The sequence below is a fragment of the Moschus berezovskii genome, chromosome 10 (genome assembly GCF_049115385.1).
Source record: "Moschus berezovskii isolate FMDL1 chromosome 10, NW_MosBer_1.0, whole genome shotgun sequence".
In the NCBI taxonomy this organism is placed as follows: Eukaryota; Metazoa; Chordata; class Mammalia; order Artiodactyla; family Moschidae; genus Moschus; species Moschus berezovskii.
In genome coordinates this window covers 63,155,435-63,171,932 of record NC_142469.1, presented here as the reverse complement: position 1 = coordinate 63,171,932, position 16,498 = coordinate 63,155,435, and the positions used below count along the sequence as shown (strand labels likewise).

Below are 16,498 nucleotides of genomic sequence, written 5' to 3'. Positions count from 1 at the left end.
AGTGAGGCATAAACCTTCTGGATATTCTCTTTAAGAAAAAAGATTCTACACACTAACTTGTTAGGACTCTTCCAGGGCCTTGAAAGGAGTCTGCGAAATAGAGGGGCCCTGAAACTTAATCATCATGATAAAGCCCCCTCTGGTCATAACTTTTACTATAATTTCTAGAGTCCTAATACCCTCCCTGCCTTCACTGGTTCGAATTCTACAGCTTCATCATTGATTTGAATATGTATTATGTAAAGACACTTCTCTTTTGAAAACTAAAGTCAAGGGAACTGTTGGTTCTACAATTAATAACATGCTGAAGAAACTTAGGAATGATAATAATGGTGTTCACATTGTGTTTTTTTCAACCACACACTTCCTTGATTGATGCTACATCTTCCTGTGACTTAAGAATCGGGACATGACAGTATCTTCTTAGATATTGACACAAGAATTTGATGAGTAACACAAAAATAGATGTCATTCTTATGCCATTTATAGGAAATTTATCTACCCATGAGAAATTTTAGTAAAGAGTATGGTTACTAAGAAAAATTATACATAAAATTATTTTCGATGTTTTCAAGGATTAAAAATAGGAATACTGGATTTGGATAAGAGCATCATTCATTGGATTTTACTTTGGCTGCAAAAAGTCAACGTTTACTATTAAAGCTCTCAGGGTTTCACTTGCCATCCATGTGCAACAACAATAAGATTAATGCAGTTGAGCATCTATTTTTTTTGGTTCCCTGAGCTATGTTCTGATATAATTTCTAAAATGAACTTCAAGAATCAGGTAGCTCAAATCCACAGGAAAACATCAGAGTACTGAATCCTATTATTACACTATTTGTGTCTCAAAATATCTACCTGTGATGGCCAGTTTACAGTAGATGGACAGAGAAAGGCTCCTTAGGCTAGTTTTTCATTATAGCATCACTCATTGGGTAGAAAAAAGGACCTATCCTTCTAACTTGAAATGAATTCCTGAGCTAGAACATGGGCGCATGCAACATTTAATGAATCATTATTAGGATGATATGAAACACTTGGGCAAAGATTGCAAAAGGAACAATTGTGACATAAAAGCTGCTGAACATACTTTCAGTTATATTAAAATTTCTTATGAGAGTATATTTCTGAATATACTTTTAAAGAATTCACATTATATTTTCATTCTACATATTTGTTCAAGTGCTTTAAAGCAATATTTTGAGCTCATGGTATATTTTCAAGCCTGATGCATCAGGAATTTATTCATTCCAATACTGACAACCAGATTTCTGTATTAACTGGGGTAAATAAATAAAGAAAAGCCAAACACTTACAATGAAAGTAAAGCTCTTCATCCCCTTCTTGGTCAGCTTTGCTATAACCACAGTGCCTGGAAAAAAATAAAATTTTTGATGATCTCAATCAATAATCTAGCTTTGTGTACCTAAAATTCAGTATGATATATCTTAATTACTTAAGAACTTGCTAGTTAGAGCTATAAACAAAATGCATAAACTTTCTGTCCATAGTTCCGAACTCAATAATAATATAGCAATTCACATGATTTGAAAAATACAAAGAATATAAAGTGTGAGACATTGTGGAAGGGACGTATTTCACAGATTTAAATTTACCAACGAGTGAATATTTGCTTATATTTTTTCCTGAAAAACAGCAACAACAGATTTTAAATGGCTTCCACAAACCATTAACTAAAAGAGTAAATCTTTCCCCAGGTGTCTCCTATATTTATTATAAAAATCGAACTCTGAAAATAACTAATAAAAAGTCACCCAATAGAAATGACACTACTCATTCCTCTTCTGACCTTGGGAGAATGAAAATTTATTGAACTCTAGTGTTTCATATGAGACAAAGAATAACTGCATTTACTAGTTAATATTCTAAACTAAACAATAAGTAATAGGCTGATATAATTCTGAAAAATCAATACATTTTATGTTAGAGATTAGAACAAATTTGTGTTCTACCTTCTTCCAATGATGAAGCCAAAGACCATGAACACCAAAATGATAGTCCCGGCCACTGCAACCACAGCAATTATAATAACAGGATTCTGTTCACTTGAGACTGCTGTAGCTGTAAACAGAAAAAAAAAAAAGAAAAAGGCTCAATAAAATACTCAATACTATTCGAGAACTTGACAGATTAGGCAAAATCTTATAAGCAAGATATCTATGCTATTAAATTCTCCTTTAACTTAAATGTATTCTATTGTAACAAATTTAAATAAATGTTTATTTTTTACATTTTAAGTAAGTGGTAAGCACAATACTTTCATCTATTTTATATTCTTCAGCTAGAAAAGATTCCTGCAAAATGCCTTATTGAATGGCGAGCCCCTGCTTAGTTGTTGGAAACTTAGTTATAATCCAAGAGATAAAGATTTTTCATTTACAATTGCTAGTAAATCCCCATTGTCCCCCTCCGTAAGGTACTTGATTCCTCTGCGTCTGTTTTCCTGGTGTGTGAAAAAATAAAAAGAACCCAAATAACATGCTCAGCATTTTTCAAAGTACCTTAAATGATTTATCTCTCACATTATCAATATAGAATAAAAATCATGATGTAATCATAGCAAATCAATATGAATTTACAATTCACCTTAATTCAGGAAAATAAACAGAATTACTTATATTAATTTGACAAAGTATACAATGCACACATTTGAGACTTTAAGATTACAGAGGAACTAAGCTGTTTATGGAAGAGCCAACTTTCTGCAAGTACTGTAAAAAACATTTTAGCATTATCTAATTGTAGACACTTCCTGTACAATGCTAAGTGATTCTTCTATGCTCGTTAAGGCAAGCCCAGCTGAATCTCTCTGAGAATCTCTCTGGGAGCAGTATGTGTTTACATGTCCTTTAACGCAGCCTCTGATTCTTATTCTTCATCAAGTCACATGGCCTTCTCACTTGTATTTTTCCAAATTAGTGAAGTTTTACCTCTCTGGCAATTCACAATTGTCATATTTTCCCCAGAATATTCTATTTTCAATACTAGTATAAACCTAATAAAATAATCAAATGGATGCAAAACAGTGAAAATGTATATCCCAATAGATGATTCAGTTACAGATTAATATCTAATATAATGAAAACTAATACAGTTTGTTTATTTCTGAAACAATCAACATCTGTAAACTTTAAGGTAGGATGGAAAATACTACTCCTTCTTAGTGGTGGCAAGGGACTTGGTCTCCAGAGCAGTAAATTATATGTACGCAGAATGTGTCTTGCCACAATAAGCAACATAAAGTTGTTGTTGTTTTTTTATTGGTCTTTCTCTATCTATGTCTCCCTCCTTTTGACAACTCGTCTCTTATTAATTTTGTATACTTATGCTAACTATAGATAGCTTTTATGTTGAAAAGACAGTAAAAATAGCTCCAGTGTAATAAGTAAGTTTCTGAAAAGAGATATTATACACACTCCCTAAGTCAGGACCTGTTGATTTGCTCCCCGAGAGAATGAAACAATGGAAAAGGAAAAAGATGGAAAAGAAAACAACTTTAAAGCTTTAATTTCTGAATTAGAGCCTATTATGATTCAACAGAGAAAAGATGACTTCAAGGAATTTTGTTGGTTTGGTTGTTTTTTGTTTTTATCTTTCTTTTAATATATATTTAGAGAGGAAAAAGAATGGAGTAGTTTTGTTCATGAGGAAGGAAAAAATTAAACACGTGTGTGTTGAAATTATTTCCATTCAGTTTGTCCCGTGGGTCTAATTCTTTGCTTGTCTTAGACTCCATTCTGCCCTTACCTTCAGAAACACAACTCCAATGAGAAAACTAAAGTCAGGTGATTGGTGAATTAGAAGTTCTGAACATTTACTTATATGTTTTTATATATAGTTAGGATCACACTTTAATCTTATGATAGTCACTATTTATGATTCATATTTTCATCTATTTCATGGATAATATATTTAAAAATAATTTGTATGTCATAATCACTACACCACAGTGGTTCTGTGTAGAAGGGGACTTTAGGATATACATAAAATGGAATAATATGCTTAAAGTTCCTTTCCAAACAGTGCTCAAGTAACTTCTTTTGGGTGGATCTTCTTCCTAGCACAAGAGTCACTGTTTTCTGACACTATGATAGCAGTGGGCCGTGCATTCTACCAGTGCTTAACTGTATGGCCAGAACTTGTGAACAAGTCTCTCTCACTAACTGAGCACATCAAATGTGCTATGTGTTTCTGTGCATCCCTAATCCCTAGCACAGTAACCTGTGTGCTAAATCAGTAGTTCTTAAAGCATGTCTGGGAAACCTCAGAAGCTTTCCAAGGAATCTTCAAGGTCAACAATTTTCACATAATAAAATGCTATTTGCCTCTTTCACTTATCTCACATGCTCAAAAGTGCACAGCTGAGTTTTCCAGAACGTAGATGACAAGTGATAATGTCATCATTCTGCTGGCTAATGAAATGTGTGTTGTGAATACCTGTGTTTTAAAAATTTCTCAGTTTTAATTTCTAAAATGGTGAATATCAATCAATATAACCCAAATAATCAAAATCTATTTGGGGATCGTCAATATTTTTTAATAGCTTATAAGGCTTCCCAAGACCAGAACACTTGAGAATGGTTGCACTAAATAATGAAAGCTGACATTCAAAGCTGTCTGTGTGCTCGGCACTGTACTTGGCACTTTGTGTACATTAACTTATTCAATCCTCATAATCGCTGAGAGTTGGGTGTCACTCTCTTAGCAAATTGGGCACAGAGAAATAGCTCACCCAAAGTCCCACAGCCAGATATGGCAGAGCTGAAATGTGAAACCAAGGATATTTCTACTAACTTCTACTGATACTGATGATTTGTTTTTTTGATTAATGTGAGGTATTCATTTCTTGCTTACTTAATGAGTATGTTCTATGTGTCAAGCACTGTATTAGGCACTTGTAAGACTAAAGTAAAAAAATGGGAGATATGGATTGTTCTTTCATCAAACTTTACCCTCCAGTGGAGAGAATATTCTGATAATAAAAATCACCAAGTCCTTTCTAATGCAAAATTCATTTTTAGCATTAGTTTCATGTGCCCGTTTGGGTTCTACTACTTCATGTCAATCTCTGTGAGTGATAGTTATTTCATTTTTAAATAACAAAATAAGATCTATGAATCTCAGTAGGTAATAAATTATAGTTTGGCCCAATATTCTTAATTTACAAAATCAGGAAAATACACAAACTCATTTTTTAAAGTTTTTAAACTCAAACTTTAACTGATAAAGAGTGTTTGGGTAAGTATGACTGACTGATGTTTAAGTTTGAACTAATCATTAGCATATGAAAAAATCATTTAAATTGTTTTATTATATTAGAAACTACAAAGTAAAATATCAGAAGATGAGTCTAAGTGGAAAACTACTAGAACACATTTAACAGAAGACCGCTAAAATGTTTACATGTTGATAGAGTAAAAAGACTGTAATGTTTTGGAGGCCATTGATCTTAGATATTCTCATTTTTAATGTTACATATTCCATTTTAAAGAGATAATAAAGAATACTGATATTAAGTTTATCACACCAAGTTATATGAAATCTTTTTCAATGGATGACTTTTGTGTTTATAATTCTATATAACTGATTTATATTTAAAATATATTTCAACATATGTTTTATTATTTGAGGTTGCTAGAGTTACTGCTCAATTAAAAAATATAACAAAATATTTTGAAAAAAGACTACTGTTAGCAAACTTACTAAGCATGAACTAATGTAAAAGAATACCAATTTATTCTAACTTTTAGAATATCTAGAAAAACATTCTCCCAAAATCAAAATAACTCTTTAATCAAAATTGCATTGATTTCAAATTTACTAAAAAAGCTTCCTATTAAAAATTGAAAAAAGGAAATCATATAATATTTTAAGCTAATTTTTGTGTAGAATTCCGTGAAAAATTAGATTGGCAAGGAGAGAAGGAGGTAACAGCTAGGTGAACCTTGTATGTGAATAATATTGAGAGAAATAAAAGACTTTCAAAATACAGAAACATACCCTGAGGTTTCAACGTAGCTGAAGAATAACTAGCAGTAGTACTCAAGCTGTTCTAAACTTGTCCTCTGACAGTAAACTGGGACGTGCAGCCTAAGATACATCCATTTATTTGTGATACGCTCTAGTTGCATGTATTTTTTGTTATGATCCTATGTTGCATTATAAAACACCAAATGGTAAAGGGTACTTGAGATTTTGGTGGCATTCTATTTTTAGGCTTGAGTGGAATATACAGAGATATTTAATTATTCTTCTTAATATTTCATATATTCTTTAAATACATATTTGCTATGCTTGAAATATTTCATAAAACTGAAAAAAGAGATGATAAAATAAATACAAAGTCTTCCTCCTGAATGGAAAATTTCGAAATCATTGCTAAAATTCAAGTAGCTTCAATTAACCCTGATTTTTATAAATTATATTTCTCTGCCCCATCTTGGTATACATTCTGGCTTCATTTAGGGGTGTCTATAAAGCGACAGCTTTGACTGACAACTAGAATAAGATCATTTGAGGGTCTGTGAAGACAGCTTGTGTCAATATACATTTGAGCAAGCCTTGCTTCTGCTTCTGACTTAATCTTTTCAAAAAACCCAGTACATATTAAAGAAATTAAAGTTTATAACATCACAAAATAGCAAGTTTTAAATTATTATTCTGAATAACCTTTACAAGTATATAGATGTATATTTATATGTTCATATACATTCAGGACCTCCTTGATTAGCTCAACTGGTAAAGAATCTGCCTGCAATGCAGGAGACCTGGGTTCAGTCCCTTGGTTGGAAAGATCCCCTGGAGGAGGGCATGGCAACCCACTCCAGTATTCCTGCCTGGAGACTCCCCATGGACAGATGACCCTGGTGGGCTAAAATCCATGTGGTCGCAAAAAGCCTGACACGACAGAGAGGTTAAGCGCAGCACAGCACAAACATTCACCTTTAAATGTAAAGATCACCTTGAACTAAATCATGACACTCAATATTGAAATAAAAATTACACCAGCATTATAGAGATAAGAATCCAAACCAAAGGTGGTAATTACCTTCAAACATTTTACCTGTAGCTTCCTCTAGTGTAGCAACATCAAGTCTGGGACTGTAATTTCCATAACCAGCAGCAGTAAAAGCTCGAATCTGGAAAACATACACTGTTCCTGGCTTCAAGTTATTAATGGAGGCTGAAGTGGACTTGGTTTTTAAGGTCGAGTAGGTCCGTTCCCTTTGATCCTGGAAACAATATATACAGGGAACATTTAATTGTGATTACAACCAGACAATTTGACAGCCAATTCTTGCAATTTATTTCAATTTGCTGCATTGTTTTTATAAAGGCTACATTGTACCCTGTGGAATATTGGAACACTGAGCCGTTTCTCAGATAATATAAAATGTAAATGTGTGCACATGCCTTTGTTCTACAAATTTCAAAGAGAAATAATTTTGTTAAAACATTTATGATGTTTTGAGTCTTTGCTTTGTTGGTAGAGGGCATAGTGGCAAGAACTATTTAGTCATAAATATAATCAAATATCCTTTGGACCAAAATATAACTCCACTTGTAAAATCTATGGTTCAGTAGAAACCTTCACATCATAATATAGTTCTCTTAATATCATTCCTGAATGCTATTCAGCAAGCAAAAAGCCATATGTTAAAAATTAACAAAGGTATTAAATCAAGAAATTTAGCTAACCACCACCAGCATAGTGACACATCAATTGTTTTCATTAAACCCTACACTTCTCACAGGGTAAAACCACTTTTGTGAAATAGCATTTAATGGAATATTTGAAGTTATCAATGTAAGACATTGTTTTAAATATAAGACAAAATATTAGATACTTCATGATTCAGCCGTATTTTAAATATCTTAGTTTCTCCATTTTTCAGATATGAAAACTGAGACTTGCAGACTTTAAAAATGTGTTTATCAAAAAAAATAAATAAAAATAAAAATGTGTTTATCATGTTATATATGATAAGTTTAAGAATGAAATAATATACAAATTCAAAGAATATAAAAACTCCATAAAACAATATTTAAATGAATAAAAATTTAAAACAGTTGATATGATTCTAATGTGCTCTTTATAAAAAAGTCATAAAAACTACTCATCAAAATATACAATTCTAGATAGGCTCTTACTTGCTCAGTAATAAAACCTGCACTAAACTGTGTCTGGTAATAAAACTATTCAGTGAAATTTAAAAATGTCAAACTGGTTTTTGAGTTATAACATTTGCAAAACTGTAAATAAATGTATACTTAAACTGGCTTTAGTAAAGCTGATTTATACTGTCTGCATTATAATCATTTATAAAAAATTTTATATATAAATATATAAAATATATGAATATATAAAAATGTTATAAATATATATTTATCTAAAATATAAGAATGAGGAAAAACTGATTTTAGATGACATAATTATATATATATATCACAGGCTTACATATATTATAAAGCAATAATATTACTTGTAATATTATTTTGTAATTTGCAAAGTCAGTAAACAGATTTCTGTTTCTGTCATGCAAAAGAGAAAAGTAACTATTTGATCAAATTTATTCCAGATTTGTCAAATATTGTGTTGCACTGTAAGAAACTTTACTCTCACTTACCACCTAACATATTTTTAAAACACATTTCATTGCTTTAGAAATCTGATGAAATTTCAGAAGAAACTGTAACTGTTGGAGCTCACTGGAAAACAGACATAACAAAACCAAAACTAAAATCAAGGATCCCCTTAGAAATATATTTGATGGGATAAGAAATGTATCCTCTGGTACAAAAATGAAGTATTTAAAATATAACTTTGGCCATGGAAGTTATGTACTCATAAAGTAAATAATAAGTAAAAATATAACAAACTTAAAAACGCTGTTTTTCCATTAAAGTGAAAACAAGATTCCATTGCCAAGGGTTAGCACTGTATGCATTTAAATGATTCAATCAAGTCAATTCAGTCCCCAAATATTTACACAGCTTTATGTTTCTATTATGAAATTCTATCTAAATGGTTAAAACAGTTATGTATATTAGAGCACTTAACTAATTAAGTCAATAATAATGCATTATTACTATTACTACTAGTAATAATAATAGTTCCATGTTTCAAACCTTGAATCAGGTTTTCTGTGAGACGGAGACTAGAATATCTGTGAACAGGGGTGTCTGTTCTTTTCTGTCTTTAGATGGGTCAGAAGTAAATAAACTCAAACATGGAGTTACATTACTATTTACTAAAATTTAGCTATTACAGGGGATTGAAGGAGCAGCACTTGAGTTTTAGCCACACTACTTTTGCATGGAGAGAGGGGTGTAAAGAAATGACAGACATAATTAGCATGATTAGTATAACTTCAGGAGGAACTTAATAGAGTGAAATATAATCACCTAACTACATATTTATTACAGAAAATAGTCTTATTTTTTTCAAATTACTTAATTATTTGAGGCCACCATCATTATCAATGAAACCACATACATAAAATAAGGCATGAAGGGCTCAAATAGATAACCTCAAAGAAACATTTTCAGAAACACATTGGGCTCTGTAGTTTCTGTGGTACTAAACATCCTACATCTAATAATTAGGATATCAAAACTTGAATACCTAAACACACTACTAGTGGAATATTTTCACTGGTGTAACACAAAAACTTAATTCACAGAAACCATCATTATAATAATGAGCCAGAGATTCAGGGAGAGGGTTATTAAAATTGGCTAGCATCAACTATCCATTTTGAAGTAGCTCCAAACAGTGGGTATAATGACCAGCTTTAGTCGACAGTGCAGTAGGATGACATGAGACACAGCGAGCATCATACATGGTTGTACGTTCCAGCAGTTCTTAGCACTTACTTTCTCGTAATACTTGATTTCATATTCGGTGATGACTCCATTGGGATGTTCGGGTTCCTGCCAGGAAAGCTCCACACTCCGCTGCAGCACTCTCTCCTTCATTACTCCGCTCACTTGCGAGGGAGCTGTTTGGACAAGATGTGTCAATAAACAATGAGAAAATTCACTGGATGCCTCAAATCAAATGTCACAACTGATCAGTCCCATGCTGTGCCAGTTTCATTAAGGTAAAAGAAAGCACCTTTTCATAGCTCACAATTCAAAAGCTAATGAATATTCAAACAGGACCTTATTACTGTTCATAAACCTTAATAGAAATTTAAATTAAAGTGCAAACAGCAGAAGATAGCATTGTTCAAGTTAGTGAAAAATGGAAACGATGGGGTTGAGAACGACAATTAAGCAAATAAATGCTAATTAACGCTACAAAATATGATTTCAGATTAATCTCCAGTGATAAACTAAGTCCAAATATTTATTTCATATACAATGACAATGCACTTTTTAAAAGAAAAAATAATTTAACACTGTGCCAGGTAAAGTATATGGAATGGCTACTTTCATCTTTAATGAAAGGACTCACACTTTAAAAGAAATGGTTTTATGTTTGACATGTATGTGTCTGAGTGTGTGTGAGTGTGTTCCCAAGAATTCTAATTAACCTTGAAAAAAAATTTATAGTTCATTAGGTCAATATGCAAGAAAATGCTAAGGCTTCTGTTACTTAAATATCAATATGTATGTGTGAACACATATACACACACACACGAATGCTTGCACATGTAACTTATACCTATGTAACCTAGGCTTCAAGCTTTAATAGAAGTAATTCAAGCTACCAATTTTGCTTTCTCTTTCTATACAGATAATAATACGCTTAGAATTCTTTCATCCTAATTAGTGGCATATACTCTTTTTGGTAGCTAAGACTGTGGAATGTAGGAAACTAATTTTCTCTGTCTAATTTGCTCAGTGATGATTAACTAGTTGTCTTCTCTGTCTAAATGAGTAGTCACACTGGCTTGGCTGAATTTCAGTGGGGTCATTATGTTTCATGTATCATGCTCTATCTCATTCTGTAAAATATTTTCAGGCTGTTAATTTAATTTTCAGATGTCCAAAATTGTTAATAATCCTGCTTACAGAAAAGCAATTAAATGGGGCTAAAACTGTTTAAGCAAGCTTTTGATGTTTATCCCTTTGGCCTTATTTTGTTTCTTCTACTTCTTAATATTTTCTTATATCAATGTCGAGAAAAAACATTTGTCACTGCTTTCTGGCTTGGCAATTTTGAGGGAAGATCCTGGAAGATGCATGACTCCCATTTCCTCTCAGATTACTAACAAAAGCATAACTAGGGCAGATTAAGTGGAACAACTTTCCCTTTAGGGGCATGCAGCTGAAGTACTCAACATACTGTGTTTACAGACTAACTGTGTTTCTGATATGTTTCCAATAAAGCCAGTTTCTAATAAGAAATCTTATTCTTTTCCATGACTTTTAAAACCTAAATATATGCAATGAAGAAATATTTGTTTCTAAAGTGATTTATCTCTCCACCCAAAACATTTTTAGCATCTCAGCAACTATGTGGTTCAAGAAGTTGCATCCCCAAACCACAGCCTTGGGAAACACAAACCCCAACTAGTGGTGAGATAAGGTCTTATTGATATTTAGCCAGTAATCTCTAATAGCCTAACTGACTTAAAACCACTCATAAAACCTGTGCGTGCTGCGTGCTAAATTGCTTCAAAGAGTCATGTCCGAATCTTTGTGATCCTGTGGACTATAGCCCACCAGGCTCCTCTGTCCATGGGATGGTCCAGGCAAGAATACTAGAGTGGGTTGCCATGCCCTCCTCCAGGGGATCTTCTTGACCCAGGAGTCCCATCGCCATCTTTTGGTTCTTTTCACCTGGGAAGCCCCATACAACCTGTATTTTATTTTCTATCAGTTAACAAACAGAATGCAGCACAGGTGAGAATACAATAGTCAATACATAAATTACTCAATAAGGCTGCTGGGCCTTCCATCAGGGTGTATGGCATGATGTGTGCCATTTGGAAACAGGTTAGATGGAAATTAGTTACGGCTAGTTTCTAGGTCTCTTTTAGGAACACACGTAGGTTCACGTGATTTGGAAGTGGAAGTCAAACTATAAAACATTTTGCTTCGTTTCTATTCCTAAACAGTAAGATGAGGGAGACTAGACACTGAATCCTGCAAGATACAGTGGAGACTTGAGGTATAAATGTACCTAACTTAGTTTCTGACATGTTGTAGCAAGATATAAGCACAGAATGAGACTTGATTTCTCCAAGTTATACATTAACATTATACTCATTATTTCACCCTGAAAAATAATTTACCAATAAAATGATGATAATTGAGGATTGAGGGGTGCACTTGAAATATATAGTATTTTGAAGCTTATGGCACTTTTGTATGAGGAGTCATATCTGTCATTGACTATACTCCTGATTCCTTGTGTATTTCTTATTTTAAAAAATTTATCCCTTGCTGATACTGTATCAAGTCACACATTTAAGAGTCAGAGACAGAAGTACTAGCACATACCCCTTGAGAAGAGATAAACTGCATGATAGGAAAAATATTTCCCTATCTTCCTTATCTTATGTCCTTCAAATACAACACTATGGTACATAAAAATTGATAATATTTTTCCTTGTGTTTCAAAATCTCAGGCATAGAGACTATACAATTTATAGTTTATAAACAGTTTATAAACAAAATTATCCCTAAGCTAATCATATTCTAACAGTCATTCTTCTCAGATAAAGTTATACACAGAAGTAAAATTGAAGAAAGAAATCTTAAAACACATTGATTTCTATGGTTAATATATTTTATCTGATAAATTAATCACACTGTGACAGTTTCACTAAGAATATGCTCTTACGCCACAATAGTCAATTAACTACAATCTGGAGTTCATTTTGAAAAGAACACGCATACAACTAACCAAATTATATCCATACTTAAGAACCAAACTGGCATTATGACATTTACATTATAATTTTCAAAATAAAGTGAAATCAAATCTTTTGTAATTGGAATTAATGTGAAGCTAATAAATATTAAATAGCAATAATAAATTTCCTTCATTGGAAAATGTAGGAAAACAGGCAAGATTTTAAACATGAGTTTGTAGTAAGATTTCTAAAAAATGATTTAACAGATTAATTTCTCACCTAAGTTTCTAGAAATATTCAAATATAAAAATTCATTTCAACTGAAGGAACAGATGGAACATTTTGCCTTTAATTATTTTCAAGACTTATTGGGGACATATTTGGAGTCTATAAAATGACAGTGAATGATGATCTTGGAAAATACAGAAATGGTTTCTGTATTTTAAAGTGGCAGATCTCAACAGCATCAAAGCAAAGTCGATAAAGTTGATGCCAAAGAAAAGCAATAGTTGAATAACAAGCCAAAAGGTAAATTTGTGGGCAATGGGATCGTTAGTATGAGTCTTTGAATTGAAAATAATCAGTAAGAATGGTGGGTTTATGTACAGACCTGAACCAATCAATATTTTAGAGATTTTGAGATGCAAGCACTCATGCATGATCTTTGATCTCAATTTTCAATCAAAATACGAGTACTAAAATATATATTTAAATTACAAGATGGAATGTACTTATAGGGTTTCCCAGGTGGCCCAGTGGTGAAGAATCTGCCCGCTGAGCAGGAGACTTGGGTTGGGAAGATCCCCTAGAGAAGAAAATGGAAACCCACTCCAGTATTCTTACCTGGAAAATCCCATGGACAGAGGATCCTAGAGGGTTATAGTCCATGGATTTGCAAAAAGTCAGACCCAACTTAGTGACTAAACCATCACCATCTGTGTACTTATAAGGGCTCCATTTCCTTCCCACCCCCACAAAAATATTAGGCTTACCTATACTTATGGAAACATTTCCTAGCACAAAGTGAGAAGAAAGAGAATTTTAAAACATAAAGTAGTCAGCCAATGGCACTCCAAAGTCCATACTCTATAATCTCTGGACTGTGTAAATTTGCAACATTACTGGGCAAAAGGGACACTACAGATATAATTAAGGTTATGAACCATACAATAAAGATATTTTCTTGGACTTTTCCAGTGGGTCCAAACTAATCACACTATCCCTTATGAACAGAGAGATTTTTTCCACCCAGGGTTAGATAGATGTTGCAAAAGGTGAAGCCAAAAAGATGTGAAGAATGAGAAGGAATCAATCTGCCATCGCTGGAGGGGATACATGTGAAATACAAGATATGAGGGCAATCTTTAAGGATCAAAGTCATGCCACAGGTGTTAGAGGCAGAGAAATAGAAACCTTTACAGAAGCACAAAGACTTGGAATTCTGACATCAATGAGACTGGAGGTGTATCTTCCCCAGAGTCTTCAGGTGAGTCCTCAACCCATTTGATAACTTGATTTTCGTCCGTTAGGCTGGCAGTTGAGGCTCCAGCTGAGCCCCACAGTCCCACTGTGTGCAGAGCTCTGACCCACAGAACTTGGCGATAAGAAATGAGTGTTGTTAAGTTTCTGTGGTAACTATGTATGGTAACAGTTGAAAATTAATATACACAGTAAAGGAAAAATAGACTTACTGGATTTTAACAAAGTTGATGAAAAAAGTTTAGTGATAGGGTAGTTTACTAGTGTGATGTATCAAAATACAGTCCATTCTAAGAGAGATCGATCCTGGGTGTTCATTGGAAGGATTGATGCTAAAGCTGAAACTCCAATACTTTGGCCACCTCATGCGATGAGTTGACTCACTGGAAAAGACTCTGATGCTGGGAAAGGTTGGGGGAGGGAGGAGAAGGAGACGACCGAGAATGAGATGGCTGGATGGCATCACCAACTCTGTGGACATGAGTTTGAGTGAACTCTGGGAGTTGGTGATGGACAGGGAGGCCTGGCGTGCTGTGGTTCATGGCGTCGCGGAGAGTTGGACACGACTGAGCGACTGAACTGAACTGAACTGAACTTATCTTGATTAGGACTCAAAATGTATCTTATAGAAAAGAAATTGGAAGAAACTTTCGTTTTGTGATTAGAATTTCAAGGAAGCTCATAAATTTGATTTTGGACTTAAGTAATTTATTTTTTCCCATTTTAGGGAAGTTTTCAACTATTATTTCCTCAAGTATTCTCTCATGGTCTTTCTTTTTGTCTTCTTCTTCTGGGATTCCTATGATTCGAATGTTGGGGCGTTTAACATTGTCCCAGAGGTCTCTAATACTGTCCTCATTTCTTTTAATTCGTTTTTCTTTTTTCCTCTCTGTTTCATTTATTTCTACAATTCTATCTTCTAGCTCGCTTATCCTGTCTTCTGCCTCAATTATTCTACTGTTTGTTCCCTCCAGAGTGTTTCTGATCTCATCTATTGCATTATTCATTGTGAATTGACTCTTTTTTATTTCCTCTAAATCCTTATTAAACCTTTCTTGCATCTTCTCAATCCTTTTCTCCAGGTTATTTATCTGTAACTCCATTTTGCTTTCAAGATTTTGAATCATTTTCACCACCAAAATTCGAAATTCTTTATCAGGTAGATTCCCTATATCTTCCTCTTTTGTTTGTGTTGGTGGGCATTTATCCTGTTCCTTTACTTGCTGGGTATTTCTCTGCCTCTTCATCTTGCTTATATTGCTTTGCTTGGGGTGGCCTTTCTGTCTTCTGGCAGTTTGTGGAGTTCTCTTTATTATGTAGTTTCCTCGCTGTGTGTGGAGTTGGATGGGTGACTTGTCAAGGTTCCCTGGTTAGGGAAGCTTGTGTCAGTGTTCTGGTGGTTGGAGCTAGATTTCTTCTCTCTGGAGTGCAATGAAGTGTCCAGTAATGAGTTATGAGATGTCAGTGGGTTTGGAGTGACTTTGGGCAGCCTGTATATTGAAGCTCAGGGCTATTTTCCTGTGTTGATGGAGAATTTGCGTGGTATGTCTTGCTCTGGAACTTGCTGACCTTTGGGTGGTGCTTGGTTTCAGTGTTGGTGTGGAGGCGTTTGATGAGCTCCTATCGATTAATGTTCCCTGGAGTCAGGAGTTCTCTGGTGTTCTCAGGATTCAGGCTTAAGCCTCTTGCCTCTGGTTTAAGGTCTTATTCTTGGAGTAGCCTCTAGACTTCTCTATCTGTCATTTCCAAGGTGGTTCCCTCTGTTTTAGCTTCTGTTTGCTGGTCTCTTCAGTGTCTAATTTCTGCCCTGACACTAGGGGGCAGTGGTGTACACTTTTTAAGGCTCACTTGTTCAGTCCCCGGCGGCGCAGACGCGACGCGAGAGACGCCGGCCCCGGCGGCGCAGACGCGACGCGAGAGACGCCGGCCCCGGCGGCGCAGACGCGATGCGAGAGACGCCGGCCCCGGCACAACGAACCACGCAAAGAGGTGCGGCCGTGAGGAGCTACCCCACGCCTGAGGCCAGGGCCGGCGGCCGAGAGGAGCTACCCCACGTCCAACAGGCGGTGGCTGCGCGGGCGCAGGAGGGCCGAGAGGAGCTACTCCGCGTTCAAGGTCAGGAGGGGCAGCCTTGAGGAGATACCCCTCGTCCAAGGTAAGGTACAGCGGCTGCACTTTGCTGGAGT

The 16,498-nt window shown here is 34.6% G+C and overlaps 1 protein-coding gene across 3 annotated transcripts in view; it reads right to left on the bottom strand.

The window, feature by feature from the left end:
• Nucleotides 1–16,498, bottom strand: part of EPHA7 (EPH receptor A7) — a 219,254-nt gene that overhangs the window by 27,738 nt on the left and 175,018 nt on the right. For 2 of the 3 annotated variants that reach the window (XM_055433213.2, XM_088840708.1), the window contains exons 6-9: nt 9,901–10,025; nt 7,073–7,256; nt 1,977–2,085; nt 1,320–1,375 (exon numbers count right to left, since the gene is read on the bottom strand). In XM_055433213.2, coding sequence (XP_055289188.2) covers nt 1,320–1,375; nt 1,977–2,085; nt 7,073–7,256; nt 9,901–10,025 — 474 coding nt within the window. The remainder of the gene's footprint in view (nt 1–1,319; nt 1,376–1,976; nt 2,086–7,072; nt 7,257–9,900; nt 10,026–16,498) is intronic. The other variant, XM_055433215.2, reaches the window with a different exon arrangement.